We start from the raw sequence: 15,518 nt of genomic DNA, 5'->3' as shown, positions 1-15,518 counted from the left end.
GTGGCCGGGGCTGAGCCCTGCTGCTCCCTGCCACATGGGGGGGCTGTGCCACAAGGGCCCAAGCACCGCTGCCAGTAAGCTGCAAGCAGTGCAGGAGGCTGGAGCCAGGGAGGGGGGCAAATGGGGGCCTGAAGACAGGAGGGGGAGTGAGTGGGGGGCTGGAGCCAAGGTGGGGAGTGAGCTGGAGGCTGGAGCTGGGCGAGGGGCGGGCAGGGGATCCACCCCTCCTGAGCTGCCCTCCCCCATGGTACCCTCAGCAGTCCCCCCACATTCCTCCAGCCCCCCTCATCCCTACTTACCTGGCATGGAACTCGGGTCCCAGCTGCTGCAGCCTACACCACTGCCTGCCCTACACAGGCAGGCAGCGCACTTCAGCACTGGGGAAAGGGCTAGCCATAGAGATGCTCTGGCTGGCTACCAGAGTGTCTCCGTGGAGGACCCAAGCCTCTGGTTGCCTCAGGGCACAGTATTTTTTTGGTACTTGGATATCCAGGTATCAAATTTTGCCCTGCACTGCATATTTGCAGCATGGGGAATGTTTTTTTGTTCCCAGTGTGCATCCTGCAGCATCTCAAAGGGGTTTGAGATGCTGCAAGAGGCACATGTGTGCTCATCTGGATGTGCCCTTAGAGTTTACTTTAATCCCTACTTTAGGTCCCACTTGTGTTTCCTTATCTCATACATATAAAAAATTCAGATTGGTCAGAAACATGATGACAGTAACCCCATTCTCCTCATTTCTCTCCTTTCCCAGCTGCTGCCATCTGAAATCGCAGCTCATTATAATGCTGTTGGATGATCACATCAAGAACGAGCATGTGATGCATCAGTTAACTGCAGTGGAAAGGAAGGCAGTCAGATATATTTCATCATGACAGTTAAATGCATCTTAGAGCCTACTGCTGTCCTTCCTTAAGTAAACCAGTTCAGGGCCAGATACAGGACTCTCTCTGCTAAGGGCCTTTTCCTCTGAAATTGTCTTTCTAGCACAAAATTGATGTCTAGCAACATTTGGGGCACTATTTAAGACATTTGGTTTAGCTACTGCTTCTTTTTCTTGCCTCTGACAGTTTATGAAACTAATGCACTTCAGCTGTATAAATAAAACCTAGTTGCTATGGCGAAAGGCACTTTGCAAACCAATAAATAAATAAAAGTGCAGCTTTTAGAAGTTACTGGAGTATGAGATGCTTAAAAAAACCCAAAAAAGCCAAAAAAACCTAGACGTCTCTGCACATTTACTTGGACTGCTAACTTTCCAGTATTTACTGTACATCAAAACTTGTGGAAACTATACATAACCTGTCTTTGGAAATTAATACATTCATTTAAATGTCAAATTTTTTCAAAGCATGGATCACATTCTGCTAGGCAGAAGTGACTGTGTGGACTGCCACTCCTCCCAGATGAGATGGCATTCACAGCTATGCAACATACCCGGGGCTTCCAACAGTCCTTAGGATAGCAAATATGTGTGTGCAAGGAGACTGGTTACACCACATTTCCAGCAGCTTCTATTGGTGTTCAGGCTTGCATTTTTTGCATGGGGAGGATAGGTAACCATAAACCAGTGGACAAAAAGGAGGAGGATACTAGCATAGGACTAACCAGTTCTATTCAGACAACCACTAGTCCATAGAGTACACCTTGAGGACAACTGAGTTCATTCATACAGACTCAAGAAATTATACCACAAATAGAGCCAAAGGGCACCTTTTGGATGAACTGTCTACTTTTTTCTTATGCACTTAATTCAGTAGGTTTCTCTTAAGGACCTACCACAATTCAAGCTTTGCCAGTTTCACTGATGAAAACTGTCATCAGAAGACCAAAGAGGTGAAGTCAGTCACTGCTGTCTACAGCAGAATAGTGATTTCAGGGAAATTAAGAGGTGGGATGTCCACACAAGAAATGGAGGGAAGAAGAGTGCTAAAGTGAGAGGCAAATTGTTAGATGCCCAGAGCTTGATCTTCAGAAATGTTGGGCTTTCACAATTGCAGTTGAAGTAGACAGAAGTGAAAGATGCTCAGAAGGTCTCAAACCAAATTCCAGTCCACAACCACAAGAAAAGCCATGCATCAGACAACATATCAAGTCTACGGAAAAGACTCTCCAGCCACCTAATACAACCTCCCACATAATTCATAGATTCATAGATGTTAGGGTCGGAAGGGACCTCAATAGATCATAGAGTCCGACCCCCTGCATAGGCAGGAAAAAGTGCTGGGTTTAGATGACCCCAGCTAGATGCCTATCTAACCTCCTCTTGAAGACCCCCAGGGTAGGGGAGAGCACCACCTCCCTTGGGAGCCCATTCCAGACTTTGGCCACTCGAACTGTGAAGAAGTTCTTCCTAATGTCTAGTCTAAATCTGCTCTCTGCTAGCTTGTGGCCATTATTTCTTGTAACCCCCAGGGGTGCCTTGGTGAGTAAAACCTCACCAATTCCCTTCTGTGCCCCCATGATGAACTTATAGGCAGCCACAAGGTCGCCTCTCAACCTTCTCTTGCGGAGGCTAAAGAGGTCCAGGTGCCCTAGTCTCTCCTCATAGGGCTTGGCCTGCAAGCCCTCAACCATACGAGTGGCCCTTCTCTGGACCCTCTCCATGTTATCCACATCCCTCTTGAAGTGCGGCACCCAAAATTGCACGTAGTATTCCAACTGCGGTCTGACCAGCGCCCGATAGAGGGGAAGTATCACCTCCTTGGATCTGTTCGTCATGCATCTGCTGATGCACGATAAAGTGCCATGAGCTTTTCTGATGACTTCGTCACACTGACGACTCACATTCATCTTGGAGTCCACTAGGGCTCCAAGATCCCTTTCCGCTTCCGTGCCTCCAAGCAGGTCATTTCCTAGGCAGTAGGTATGCTGGACATTTTTCCTCCCTAGGTGCAGCACTTTGCATTTCTTCTTGTTGAATTGCATTCTGTTGTTTTCAGCCCATATGTCCAACCTGTCCAGGTCTGCTTGTAGTTGTTCCCTGCCCTCTGGTGTGTCCACTTCTCCCCACAGTTTTGTGTCATCCGCAAACTTGGACAGAGTACACTTCACTCCCTCGTCCAAGTCGCTGATGAAGACATTGAAGAGTATCGGTCCAAGGACTGATCCCTGTGGGACCCCACTGCCCACACCCTTCCAGGTCGATACCGACCCATCCACTACGACTCTCTGGGTATGACCTTTTAGCCAATTCGCCACCCACCGGACTGTGTAGTCATCCAAGTCACAGCCTCTTAACTTGTTCACCAGTATGGGGTGGGATACCGTATCGAAGGCCTTCCTGAAGTCTAAGTAAACGACGTCAACCCCTACTCCTGCGTCCAGGTGTTTTGTAACCTGGTCATAAAAAGAGGTCATAATGTTTTCCCTTATGTGGTTTGGATCAGCCTTTTTATAAATACCCCAAGTTACCTGCCTCCGGTCTGTTCTAACACTCTAACAAAAGACATTTTTCTCTCAATACATAGTCTGACTTTGCAGATGCCACTACAGATCAGTCATCCTTGTTTTGCCATATTCAAATAATGTGAATAAGCTTCTTTCATCAAGGATATTATTTCTAATAAAGTATTTAACACAGTGACCCACATTTAATCTCCTTTTTTGAGATAATACAAAGTTGATCTTCAGTCTTATCTTCTCAGCTACCACATCCTCCAATCCCAGTGTCACTCTCTAAGTGCCATTTTTGAACCCTCTGTTACTCCAATATCCTTTAATAATGCAAGGATCAGAACTGAATGCAATATTTTGTACTCAGCCAAGTGGCGTTACAACTTTTCATTCTTGCATTTGATTCGTCTGTAAACATACTTGGGAAGACATTGGCTTTTTTCTACATAATGCTGCATTATAAACTCATGTTCAGTTTTTTTTGTCACCCCCCCACTTCTTTTATGTTTGTACTGGTTACCACTTCTCCCCACATTTATACTATATCACTTTGCTAAAGTCAATTAAGAAGTCCAATCTTTCTAGCCTGTTCTGAAGTCTGGCTCACCCCTCATGTGTATTTCATAGCTGTCATTTCTGATATTGTCTGCAAAGTTAACAGAAACAAAATCTGCTTCCTGAAAGTCATTAATAAAAAGATAAACAGCATAAGTCTCAGTGCTGGAGGTGTTGTTATTAATTATTACAAAGGCAGATGACAAACCAGGTTACTATGGTATTAATTTTATATAGAAAAAAGTCTTCCCTTTTCATAATAATTTTTAAATGTGGTACTATATTGAATGCCTTACCTAAAACCTATATCCACTGCATTACTCCTGTTCACTAATATACATTTATAGCAGAGAATACTATTATATGCACTTGCCATGATCTATTTTTTCATGATTCCTTGGTTATCACTCAGTAATAAACTGAGCAGTAGTGCAGACAGAGGCAATCCCTTAATATATATTCTTTCAATCTATTTTACAGTAATGCCACAAACAAGATGAGGGCCTCATTGTGTTAGACTTTGTACAAAATAAAGCCTAAGTGTTCTACAAAATAAAACAGTCCTTACCCTTCCTTGTCATGTCCTTGTGACAAGGTATTTAGCAGAATTTGCAGATTTGTTGGAATCTGACAGGGCCATGCCATTAGCACCTCAGCTACAGCCTCAAACTCGCAACCTCTGGGCTGTCTACTGTGCACCTTAGCACCTGTGCCACCCCAGCTCCCAGCCTGAAAAGCTGGGGCTAGGAGCAGCAGGCAAGGTGATTGGTTGTTGGGGGTTACGTGCTTCCCATGCGGGCTCCAGCAACAAAGGGAGCAAGCGAGTGTGCATGTAAAGCGGAAGCTGCTTGGGCAGGGGTCTGTGAATCGAGAGTGAGGGACACCGGCAGGGCTGGGGGGGCAGAGGGCTGTAGGCTGGGAGCGAGGGGCACCAGCAGGGCTGGGAGGAGGGCTGGGGCTGTGCATAGGGAATGAGGAGCGCCCCCAGGGCTGGGGGGGGCAGGGAGCTGTGGATCAGGAGTGAGGGGCATGGGGATGGGAGGGGTGACTGTGGGTTGGGTGTGCAGGGCACTGGCAGCGCCAGAGGGCTGGGGGTCAGGAGTAAGGGGCACTGGCAAGGGGTGGGGGGCAGGGTACTGCTGTCTGGGAGTGATGGACACTGGCAGAGCTGGGGTCAGTGGGTCCAGAGCGAGGGGCAACAGCAGGGCTGGGGGAGGGTGTGGCTTGTCAGTGAAGGGCAACAGAATGGGCAGGGGCAGGGCACTGGCATGTATGTCACTGTTGTGTGCGCCCCCCCCGCATCATATTCCCCCTGCCTGCCCACCCCCCTGGTGATAGGTGTTCTCTTTTTTGGACCTGGAAATATGGTAACCCCAGCCCAATGAACTATACGGCTGTGAACTAATATCATGCATAGCTTGTAGTCTCTCTAAGTAGGTGCAATACCATCATCACAATGGTTGCAGGGGAAATACCTTGACTGAAGTAATGTGATTAAAATGGTACTGTGTAGTGGAGGATTGCACCCTTGTCTGCTTGTGGACAGGACTCCCTACCAGAGCCTCATGGTTAGCTTCCCACTGGCCACCTTCCAGTGGGAGGATTTTAAGTACACGCTGACTTTATGGAAATGGGCGACTCCTCCCTAGTTTCCTCCTGCAGCTATACGGCTAAGGGCAAGCAAAACTCGGGGGCATCTGAATCCCAAGCCTCCAGGCTTGGGCTTGCACATAGGATGCCTGCCAAAGGAAGCCCCAGGCTGGGGTGGAGGATACTTGCCAGTAGCAGGACCACATATGATTCTTGAATGATTCAAATATATTTGGACCTGATCTGGCCAATTTGACCTGGGACATGAAAAAATTTCCTTAAAAAGGTAGGAAAGAAAGTGCTGCTTAAAAGTGTGCTTCTGAAGTACCTGTACTAAAACTTGCAGCAGTTTCAGAAAAGGTAAAACGTATCAATCCTGGGTGAACTAGATCTATAGGTACTATAACTAAATGGCTACAGCTATGTTTGTTTTCAGGTCAGTTTTTTCAAATTTGTTTCTCAGTTCCACATGCTCAGGGAGGGCAGGGTCTGATAACAAAGAGGGGGAAAGGGGCTGTAAGGAGACGTTGTGGGGGGCAGAGGGCAAAGGGGCTATTTGACCTCCCCAGATTTATTTTCTCTCCTATAGCAGTGGGAGATTGACAAATTCAAGACAAACCTCCAATAAATAGATTCCATATTTAGAAAATTATATCAAATTTATAATTTTTCCATATATAAAATCTAATTACTGGGGGGGGGGGGTCATCCTATATTCAAGTAAATATGGTAACTAAGTTTTCTAAAGTGATGATTAAAGCTCACAATCTCATTTCCTTGCTCTGGATGCCAAATTCCTTAATGACTACAATGCAATCAAGCAAAGAAATTAAAAGAATGCTTGGAGGATCAAGTTTGGAAAGGAGGAAAAAGCTTGTACAGCCCACTACACCTGGACAACATAATAGCTCAAGCAAGCCAGCATGGGTAATGTATTAATTAGCTACCTGTCATTTAGATCCTAACTCAGAACTTAATGAAGCCACTTTGCAAAAGGCAATCTCTTCAGCAGAAGAATATAAATAATGTATATAAAATGGGGGCAGGGTGGGAAGAGAATCAGCACACCCCTGCAAGGTCAAGCCAGACTGCATCTCTAGATCGATGGCTGGCTCTGGCAGGTTCTACTGTTGAGAAGCCTGCAGCCATCTATGAGTCATAGAATTAATTAGCGGCAGTGGGTGTTGCCATAGGCACGTGGCAGACAGACTGGAAATATTAAATGACTGTTAGGAAATATAGTGGAGATGGAGGAGAAAGATGACATTTCTTTCACTAAGGCTTGATATAAAGTAATTATCAACAGTCTTTTTATTCTGCAAACAGCCAGTAGCTCTTTAGGCTAAAACAGTACAAAAATCAATGAGGAGGTTTAACATCGCTCTGTCTCATGTTTCAGAGAGCAGCAGAATGAGAAGTGGACATTTCTGGTAGAACATATGTATTTTTCCATTTTAAGCACCATATATCATCATAACCTACACTACTTAAGATTGGTGCAACCAGTAAATTTTGTGACCAGCAGAGGGAGCATCTTTTATACCTTAGAAACCATTGAAGGTTTTGGATGGAGAGTGTAAAGGGAGGGACAGTCCAATTTTAAGTCCCTTTAAAGTCTGAGCCCATATTTAACATTCACAAAATAAACAACTAAGAGTGGTAGTTTGTGCTGAGAATAATGTGCCCTGGTGCCTTGGAAGGTTTTTCTACAGCTGCGTCAATACACCTTAATTCTGACACACTTGGGATTCTGGGAGCTGATCACAGTTTCAAATCACAACGGGAACAGTGCAATGCTATTACACTGATGTGTGACAATGCAAGGTCATAACTTTAACTTAAGGGACAATGGCAGCTTTAACTGACTGTCCTTTTCTCTGTCCTCAAGCTTGAAAGTGAGCAGTTCTCTTCCATCTTAAAAATCACTAAACCCCATTAAATTATGCAGTGCTATTATACAAAGCATTTTCCCTTCTCTCATGTTCTACCTAAAACCAAACTTCCTAAGGCCCTGAATCTCCCATCTGGCCTGCAACTAGGGCTGTGCAAAGCTTCGGGTGCTGATTCAATTAGGAGGAGATTCGGCCCAATTCAGTGGCCGAATCTCCAAATCCAAATCAAATCAGGGGACCAATAAAAAGGGCTGAATTGATTGAAAGCTCTCAGAATGTTCAGAAAAGATTCAGAGAGCTTCAATGATTTGGGCAGTCCCCGTTGGCTGCAGCAGGGAGCTGGAGCTGGACATGGAGCAGGTAAGTAGTGGGCTGGACAAAGGAGGAGGGACCCATGCACGGACCCCTGCCAGGCCCCCCGTGCTTAAAAAAAAAAAAGGCCCCTATTCACTGTGTGCTGCCAGGCAGGGGGACAATCCCCGCTGCCCCCACTGCCTCACACTGCACAGGGGGCTCTGCACAAGCCCCCTCCTCCCCCCTGTCCCAGTCCACCAGATCCTGCAGTGGCCTTGGGGCTTCAGGGGTGTGTGGAAGAACTCCCCACGTGGTGTGGGGCAGCAGGGATCATCCCCCACTAGCAAAGAACTGGTGAGCCCGGAGTTTTTTAGTTGTTTTTTTTTTCCTTAAAGAGCTGGAGCTAGGATGGGCACTGCAGCGATGGGGGGGACTGGGACAGTGAGAGGAGGATGTCGGGGGGCTCGTGCAGAGCCCCCTACGCAGCATGTGGCAGTGGGGGGCAGCGGGGATTGCTCCCCCACCTGGCAGCACCCAGTGAGTCGGGGCTTCTTTTTTCAAAGTGCTGGGAGCTGGGGCAGCCATTGGTGGGCTGGGAGAGTGGGCAAGGGATGGGCCTGTGTGATTCGGAGATTTGGCAGCAGCCGAATCTCCGAATCAGATTTGACCGAATCAATTTGGGACAGTGATTCAAATCACCAAATCGAATCACCATCCCCCAAATCAGCTGAATTTGAATCCGAATCTGAAGCAAATACTAGCCACTTTGCACGGGCTTACCTGCAACCTCTCTCAATCTCCTTTCTCCTCAGTCTACAGCCAGAATTTCCTCCATGTTTTTCCTACTAACCTACCAGCCTCATTTCCAGTCTCCTGATGATCTGTTCTCCTCAACTCTCAAAACTTTATTCCTTACCACAGTAAAATGGAAACTTGATACAAATTTCTAATTGTAAAATCTTAATTATTTTCTTCTATAGCCCCACTACTTAGAATTAGCAAAATGAAATCCTCTAGATGGAACTTCAGCATCACCCTCCAGGTCAAACGGGCTGCAGCATCCTCTAACTGCTGCAGGACTCATAGGCTAATTCACCTGCATTGTCAGTTATCTTATTCCAATTTCTCCGATTGCTCTCAAACCTGACCTCAGGGCCTGCCTGCTATTCTTTTTTTTTTTTTGAGCAGTAACTAATGGTCATGACATAGAAAGTCTGATGTAACAGTTGGTTTTATTGACAAGAACATAAATGAGACTAAAACTAGAGCAACAAAATGTTTCTTTCTGGCCTAAGCAAAGATAAGGGACCAGGTAGCCAAGGGTAAACACTAATACAGTCAACCACAACTCAAATACCTGTTAAGCACCATCTCCACATGCCTCCTTGTTTTTTCTAAAATCTCACCAAACTTAACAGTGTTTGTACTAATACTAGAATACTTCCAATGACTAATTTTCTAGATTTTTGTCAGAAGATTTCCATAAGCGTAAGACAAATGTATCTTTAAGGAAGTGTTTCAAATTATTGGGTATATTATACCACTAACCAAGTTAGTCACCTTCACAATTCAATACTGACCTTCATTATATTTCGGCCATCAAATGACTCCCTTTCCTTGAAAGGTGATTTTCCTATATTTATATAGTTACGCTCTTCACCTACAGAGGGGAAAAAAATTCCAGAGTGAACGAGATAGGATGACAGTTTTCATTGTTTACCCCACAAATCTCTGTAGCCATTTAATAAACAATTATCAATTTTACATGCATTTTTAAAAAAAGAGTTTATAATTTCACATAAAAAGGACGCTATAAAACATTCAGGATCTTATGGTATTATTGCAAGCACCAAAATCACTTCACCAAAACACCCCAGACTACAAATACTGTTGTTAATGATTCTGCAGAGCTGGCAATGCAGCCTAACAGAATCTGCCTCTCAATGGCTGAATCCAAGCTCCATGTCTGGTGAGATTCAGCAATGACAAGCTCTTACAGCTCCTGGAACACATGTCTGGTGAGATTCAGCAATGACAAGCTCGGACAGCTCCTGGAACCCCCCCCAACAAGCCATACTGAGCATTTGATTATAATGGAAAGCACATTCCTGACAGCACCTAGAAACATTTGGACTGGTCACTTTGAGAAATGTCCTTGCATTGGTGTGGTGAGAGAGAGAGAGAGAGAGAGAGAGAGAGAGAGAGAGAGAGAGAGAGAGAGAGAGAGTGTGTGTGTGTAAAAGAACATGTGTGTGTAAAAGAACATGCGTGTATGTAAACACAAACACAAATATATCAAAACATTAAGGTTGCTGTTTTGCACGCAAGTTAGAAAATACCAGAATCTTAACTCATCCCCCTTGTGTGTAAACATTATGATACATCAAATACGTGATCACAAACTATTTCACAGATTCATAGATTTATAGATGTTAGGGTCTCAATAGATCATCAAGTCCGACCCCCTGCGTAGGCAGGAAAAAGTGTGCTGGGTTCAGATGGCCCCTGCCTGACTGTGTAATCATCCAAGTCACAGCCTCTTAATTTGTTCACCAGCATGGGGGTGGAATACTGTATTGAAGGCCTTCCTTAAGTCTAAGTAAACGATATATACCCCTACTCCTGCGTCCAGGTGTTTTGTAACCTGGTCATAAAAAGAGACTAGATTAGTCAGGCATGATCTACCTACTACGAACCCGTGCTGGTTTCCCCTCAGCATAATTTGTCCTGCTGGGCTCTCACATATATGAGCCTTAATAATCTTTTCAAAGACTTTACCAAGGATGGAGGTGTGACTGACTGGCCTGTAGTTGCTTGGATCCTCCTTCCTCCCCTTCTTGAAAATAGGGACCACATTGGCCCTTTTCCAGTCCTCCGGGACCTGGCCCATGCACCACGAGTGCTCAAATATTCTTGCCAGTGGCTGTGCACTGACATCAGCCAGTGCTTTCAGTACCCTTGGATGGAGCTCATCCGGGCCTGCCGACTTAAACGCATCCAGTCCTAGCCTTGTCCCCCCTGTCTGTTACCAATTGCTTTTGCCCATTCAGTAGTGGTCCTATACTGCCCTGGGCCTTCCTTTTACTCCCTATATATCTGAAAAACATTTTTTTGTTATTCTTAACTTGGGATGCCATCCTCAGCTCCATGGTAGCTTTGGCCTGTCTAACTGCCTCCCTACAACTGCGAGCTGAGGAGGCATACTCCTCTTTAGTAATTTCTCCCTGTTTCCACTGCTTATATGCCCCTCCTTTTTGCCCTTAGGCTGCTCTGGATTTCTCTGGTTAGCCAAGGAAGCCTCTTGGCCCCTTTCCCCACCCCCGCATTGGGATCGTCTCCCTCTGTGCCTGAAAGATCGCTTTCTTAAAGCACAGCTACTCTTCCTAGGCTCCCATCTCGCCAAATCTCTTACCCTGCAGTGCGTCATTGACTAAATGCCTGAGCTCGCTGAAGTCAGCCTTCCTAAAGTCTAGCACTTCCACCCTACTAGTTACCTTTCCTGCTTTACGCCTTATGGTGAATTCTATTATTCGGTGGTCACTGTCCCCCAGGTGACCACTGATCTGCAGGTCCCCTACCATGTCATCCCCCGTTGCCAGTACCAGGTCCAGTAAGGCATTCCCCCTGGTGGGACCATAGACCTCCTGCATCAGGTGGAGGTCCTGCACAGAGGATAGGAACCTGCGTGAACGGTGGGAATTTACTGTCCATTTCTCCCAGCAGATGTCAGGGTAGTTTAGGGCCCCCATGACTACCGCTTCCCTAGTCTTTATGGTCTCCGAGAGCTGCCTCAGGAGTTCCAAATCTAGTTCTTCCCCTTCCCCTTATTTGTTCCACAAGACCCCCTACCTCATTCAGTGAATGGCTAGTCATTGTAAATTTTGTTTTAATTTCAGCATTGAACATGCAGGCTTCATTTAACATAAAGCCTCCACACCTTGCATTGCACACACAATTATTTCTTTCTAGCCATTTCTTGGATGTTCTTCCCACTGTTTCCGAATGCTTCATAAACATCAATACATGTATTTTTCAATCCGGACACTGAGGATAGCTGGTATTATCTTGATTTCACAGTTGAGGAACTTGGGTGCAAGGAGAAAAATTTTCATACATTTCCATTCATTTTCAACCTGAGACCCCTAGATTGTTCAGGGGCAACCTGTGATTGTTCAGGCAACTCTGCATTTTTACATGACACAGCGGGTGGATCTACACGAGATGCTTTACTACACATTAGACTAATCTAATGTGTAGTAAAATGTCACTGTCTACACGTGTGCAGCAATTATTGAGCAGTATATTAGTGTAATGCACCATTTTCTAGTACCTGTAGATACAGGTACCAGACATTGGCACATTTAACTAATGCGCCAAAGCGCACGTGTAGACACTGACCGGGAACAAATTGCTCCCAGTCAGCCTAGGCAGCAGGGAGCCACCAGGGGTGGGAATAGCTGTCCTGGCTCAGCAGGACACTGCCTGCCAGCCATTTGGAGATCAGAACAAGTCCCAATCTTCACATGGCTGGGAGAGCTGTCCTAGTAACTGGGGCAGCTCTCCCCTGCCTTGCAGAGATCAGACCAGCCTCCGTGCCCCCTGCCAGTCCAGGGCTGGCACCTGGGGGAGCTCCCCCTGGCTGTTGCAAAGGGGCAGGGTAGGGCAGGAGCAGTCCTAGACTGAACTGCTCCTAACAGGTGCGCACTGAGATGCATGCAGGGGCACAGTTTAATGTACCTGAATTTCCTGTGCAGAAAATTCAGGCACATTAATTGCACCTGTAGATGGACCCAATATGTCAAAAGCACACATCTGCACTTGCAACTGCTTTACATTTCTGCAATTTGTCCCTGAAAGTCTCACTGGAAGTACTGAGGGTAGAGAGGAAGAAAATGCGTAAAACACTATTTGTTCTCAAGGACTCTACATACGTTTTGTGATACAGAATAATTTAGATCCTGCGCCCACACTTCAGCAAACCTACTGGTAATATGCAGAGTTCATTATGCCAAAGATAGATAGTAAATTCTGCAGTGAGGCAACTGAACTTTACAATTCATATGCCAGTACTAGAATCTATACATGTTAATACACAGAGGTAAAGTCGTATTATACAGCATCTTTCACTTGCACTGCATCTGAGAATACTTTATAAAGAAACAAGTTAGATCAATGGTGCTCAGCCCTTTTGGCTAGCAGGCTGGATGGGCAGTGCCCAGACTATCCATGAGCCAAATCTGGTTGATGGTCCTGATCTGGCACACGGCAGTTGTGACAGAGTCTCACATGGCCATGGAGGGGAGAGCTGGGGACATCCCAGCTCAAACCTGACCCCAGAGGGGAGGAGGGGGCATGGCCTAGCCTGCAGCATAAAGTGGCATGGCCCAGCTCCAACTCATCCTCACATGGGGAAGAGGGCTTGACCTGGCCCTGCAGGGGGGCACATGGAAGAGGAAGAGGGCTTGAGCCAACCTAGACCCACAGGGAAAGGCAGCATGGTTTGGCCTCATCCAGCTGTGGGGGTGAGGGAAAGGGGATGTGACCTGGCCTCAAACTGCTGCACAGGATTCAGGGTTAGGGAATTGGCAGTGGGGGAGGGTGGCCATATTTATTGCCACTGCTCCCCTGCTGCCATATTTCCCGATCCATAGGGAGCCCTGCAAGTCAGATACCTATGGCTCCACGGACTGCAGTTGGCCTGCAGGCCAGAGGTTGAGCACGCCTGAATTAGATGAAAAATGTTGCTGTTCATGCAAAAACATTTTAGCAGAGCAATGAATATGCACTAAATAGGCACTCATATTCAGTACTGGATATCAGAGAATACTGGTAAAGATACTGATGCACTATTTTAAAAAATTAATCCATAGTTTAATTAAACAGAACCATCTTTTAACTTCATACGTGCACATGAAGATCTCTCATGGCCAATACACCTGTTATTACTATACGTAAATGAAAACTTGGATTCCAAAACCTGAAGTGAGGCTCAAATTTGTTATCATCTGGCCAAGATCCAATAAATGCTAACCAAATCACAGTAATAATTTAGACACAAATAATCTCAGGGAGAAAAGCATTTCCTATTCAGAAGTACAGCTGTAGTTCACAAAGTTTCAAGGAAGGTTCTGCAGATACCTACCATTTGGGTCTTTCCTAAAGAGAGTGTTCATGACAGTAGCATGGAGTTTTACTCTATCCCACTCTTTGATCATCAGCCCAGAGCTCACAAAGTGTTCCATCAGTCTATCAGCTATAACCTGCAGTCTGGGGAGGGAGAGGGGGTGGAAGAAATAGAAAGAAAAAAAATGAGGAACAAGGCAATACAAATCAAGGAGGTAACCCACTTGCTTTGCCAACTTTTGCCAGGGGGTTTGCAGATACGGTAGTCTGCATATGTGCAAAGTCTCAATACTATTCCAACACAAAGTCAGCAGACTATGAAAATTCTGTCACTCACGCCTGTTGTAATGTAAAATGCTCTGGTCATTTGCAAAGGTTCCTAGAAAACATGTTGCAAATATGTATTTAAATATAAAATAACAGGAAGTTTATGCAATTTGAAGAGGTAGATTTTATTGGAGTTTGAAGAATGTATTTTTCTCTTGCTGTATAAATGTACTAGTCAGCTTACAGGAATACTTCCAAAAAAGAGACATGAAAACCTGGATTCTAGGATATATTTTTTTATCTAACCACTGTTAAAGAACTGTGTGGGCACTTTACATTAGATTCAAGACTAGAACCCAAGCCTCCCCTCTTCCAAGTAGGTGTCATTATCACTAGACTAGAGAGCTGTACTCCCTCCATCTGGCCTAAAGAGTCTTTTTTTTCCTTTTTTTTTTGCTTAGTGGCACAGTTCAATAGGAGAGATGGTCAATGCCACCCCAGAATAGCCCTGGTGACTAATGCACTCTTTGAGGAAAATCAGGGACAGATTTTTTAATCCTCTCAGGCTGAGAAAGGGATAAAACTGGGTTTCACACTTTCTGGGTGAGTGCTCTGGACCCTGAGTGAGCTATTGCATAGAGGGAATGGGCACCATCACTGCTGATGACTCCTCCAGTGGCTGTGTTTTGAATACAAGTTGCTGTGGTCATTGTTCTGTAGAGATCTGAATCCTGTCTCTGCACACTGGGCATGCTCAGAGCACATCTACTGGATTAAGCCCTTTAGGAGGCTTATGTCTGAGATAAGCTCCGAGTTTCTCAGACCTGTCAAGATGGAGACAACTCTAGGTTGTAACTTTAACCACCTAGGATAAAAACTTAGGTGCTGAAGGGTGTGGGTTTTAAGGGTCAAACTCTTGGAGTAAGCCAGCTAAATTCAGTCCAAGTCCCACATTAGGTGCTTATCTCCTTTTTGTGGCTCTCGGCCTAAGTTTGCATGTTAGAGGATAACAAACTTCTAAACCTATGCCTCATTACATCAAAAGCAGCATATGTTCAATTGAACACTAGTTCCTATCCATTAAAGCAAGAGATAAGCCTGCTAAATACAACAGAGTTTAAGCCATCTTGCCACCATGTTTATACAGTTCATAAGTAGGGTGACCATATGGCCCAGTTTGGCCAGGACAGTCCTGGATTCCGTAGGTTGTCCTGGCTGGTTGGTCAAAAGTCCTGAGCCACAGTCCGGTGAGGGGGCGGATACACCAAGCAGGCAGGCAGGCAGGCACCACTGCCATTGTGCAGAAGCAAGGTAGATGGACATACGGTCACCGTATCTGAGACGCCATATCCAAGGTTCCTACATTCCTTGCTGAAGAGGTGCCTGCCCACCTGATCCACC

The 15,518-nt window shown here is 45.6% G+C and overlaps 1 protein-coding gene across 7 annotated transcripts in view; it reads right to left on the bottom strand.

Moving 5' to 3' along the window:
• The window catches only part of ASCC1 (activating signal cointegrator 1 complex subunit 1), an 89,885-nt gene that overhangs the window by 13,377 nt on the left and 60,990 nt on the right, over positions 1-15,518 (bottom strand). For all 7 annotated transcript variants that reach the window (XM_014521920.2, XM_025209229.1, XM_025209230.1 and 4 more), the window contains 2 exons: positions 13,870-13,994; positions 9,308-9,387 (listed from right to left, as the gene is read on the bottom strand). In XM_014521920.2, the coding sequence (XP_014377406.1) occupies positions 9,308-9,387; positions 13,870-13,994 (205 nt within the window). The remainder of the gene's footprint in view (positions 1-9,307; positions 9,388-13,869; positions 13,995-15,518) is intronic.

The sequence above is a fragment of the Alligator sinensis genome, unplaced genomic scaffold (genome assembly GCF_000455745.1).
Source record: "Alligator sinensis unplaced genomic scaffold, ASM45574v1 scaffold849_1, whole genome shotgun sequence".
Taxonomy (NCBI): Eukaryota; Metazoa; Chordata; order Crocodylia; family Alligatoridae; genus Alligator; species Alligator sinensis.
This window is presented reverse-complemented; position numbering and strand designations above follow the sequence as displayed.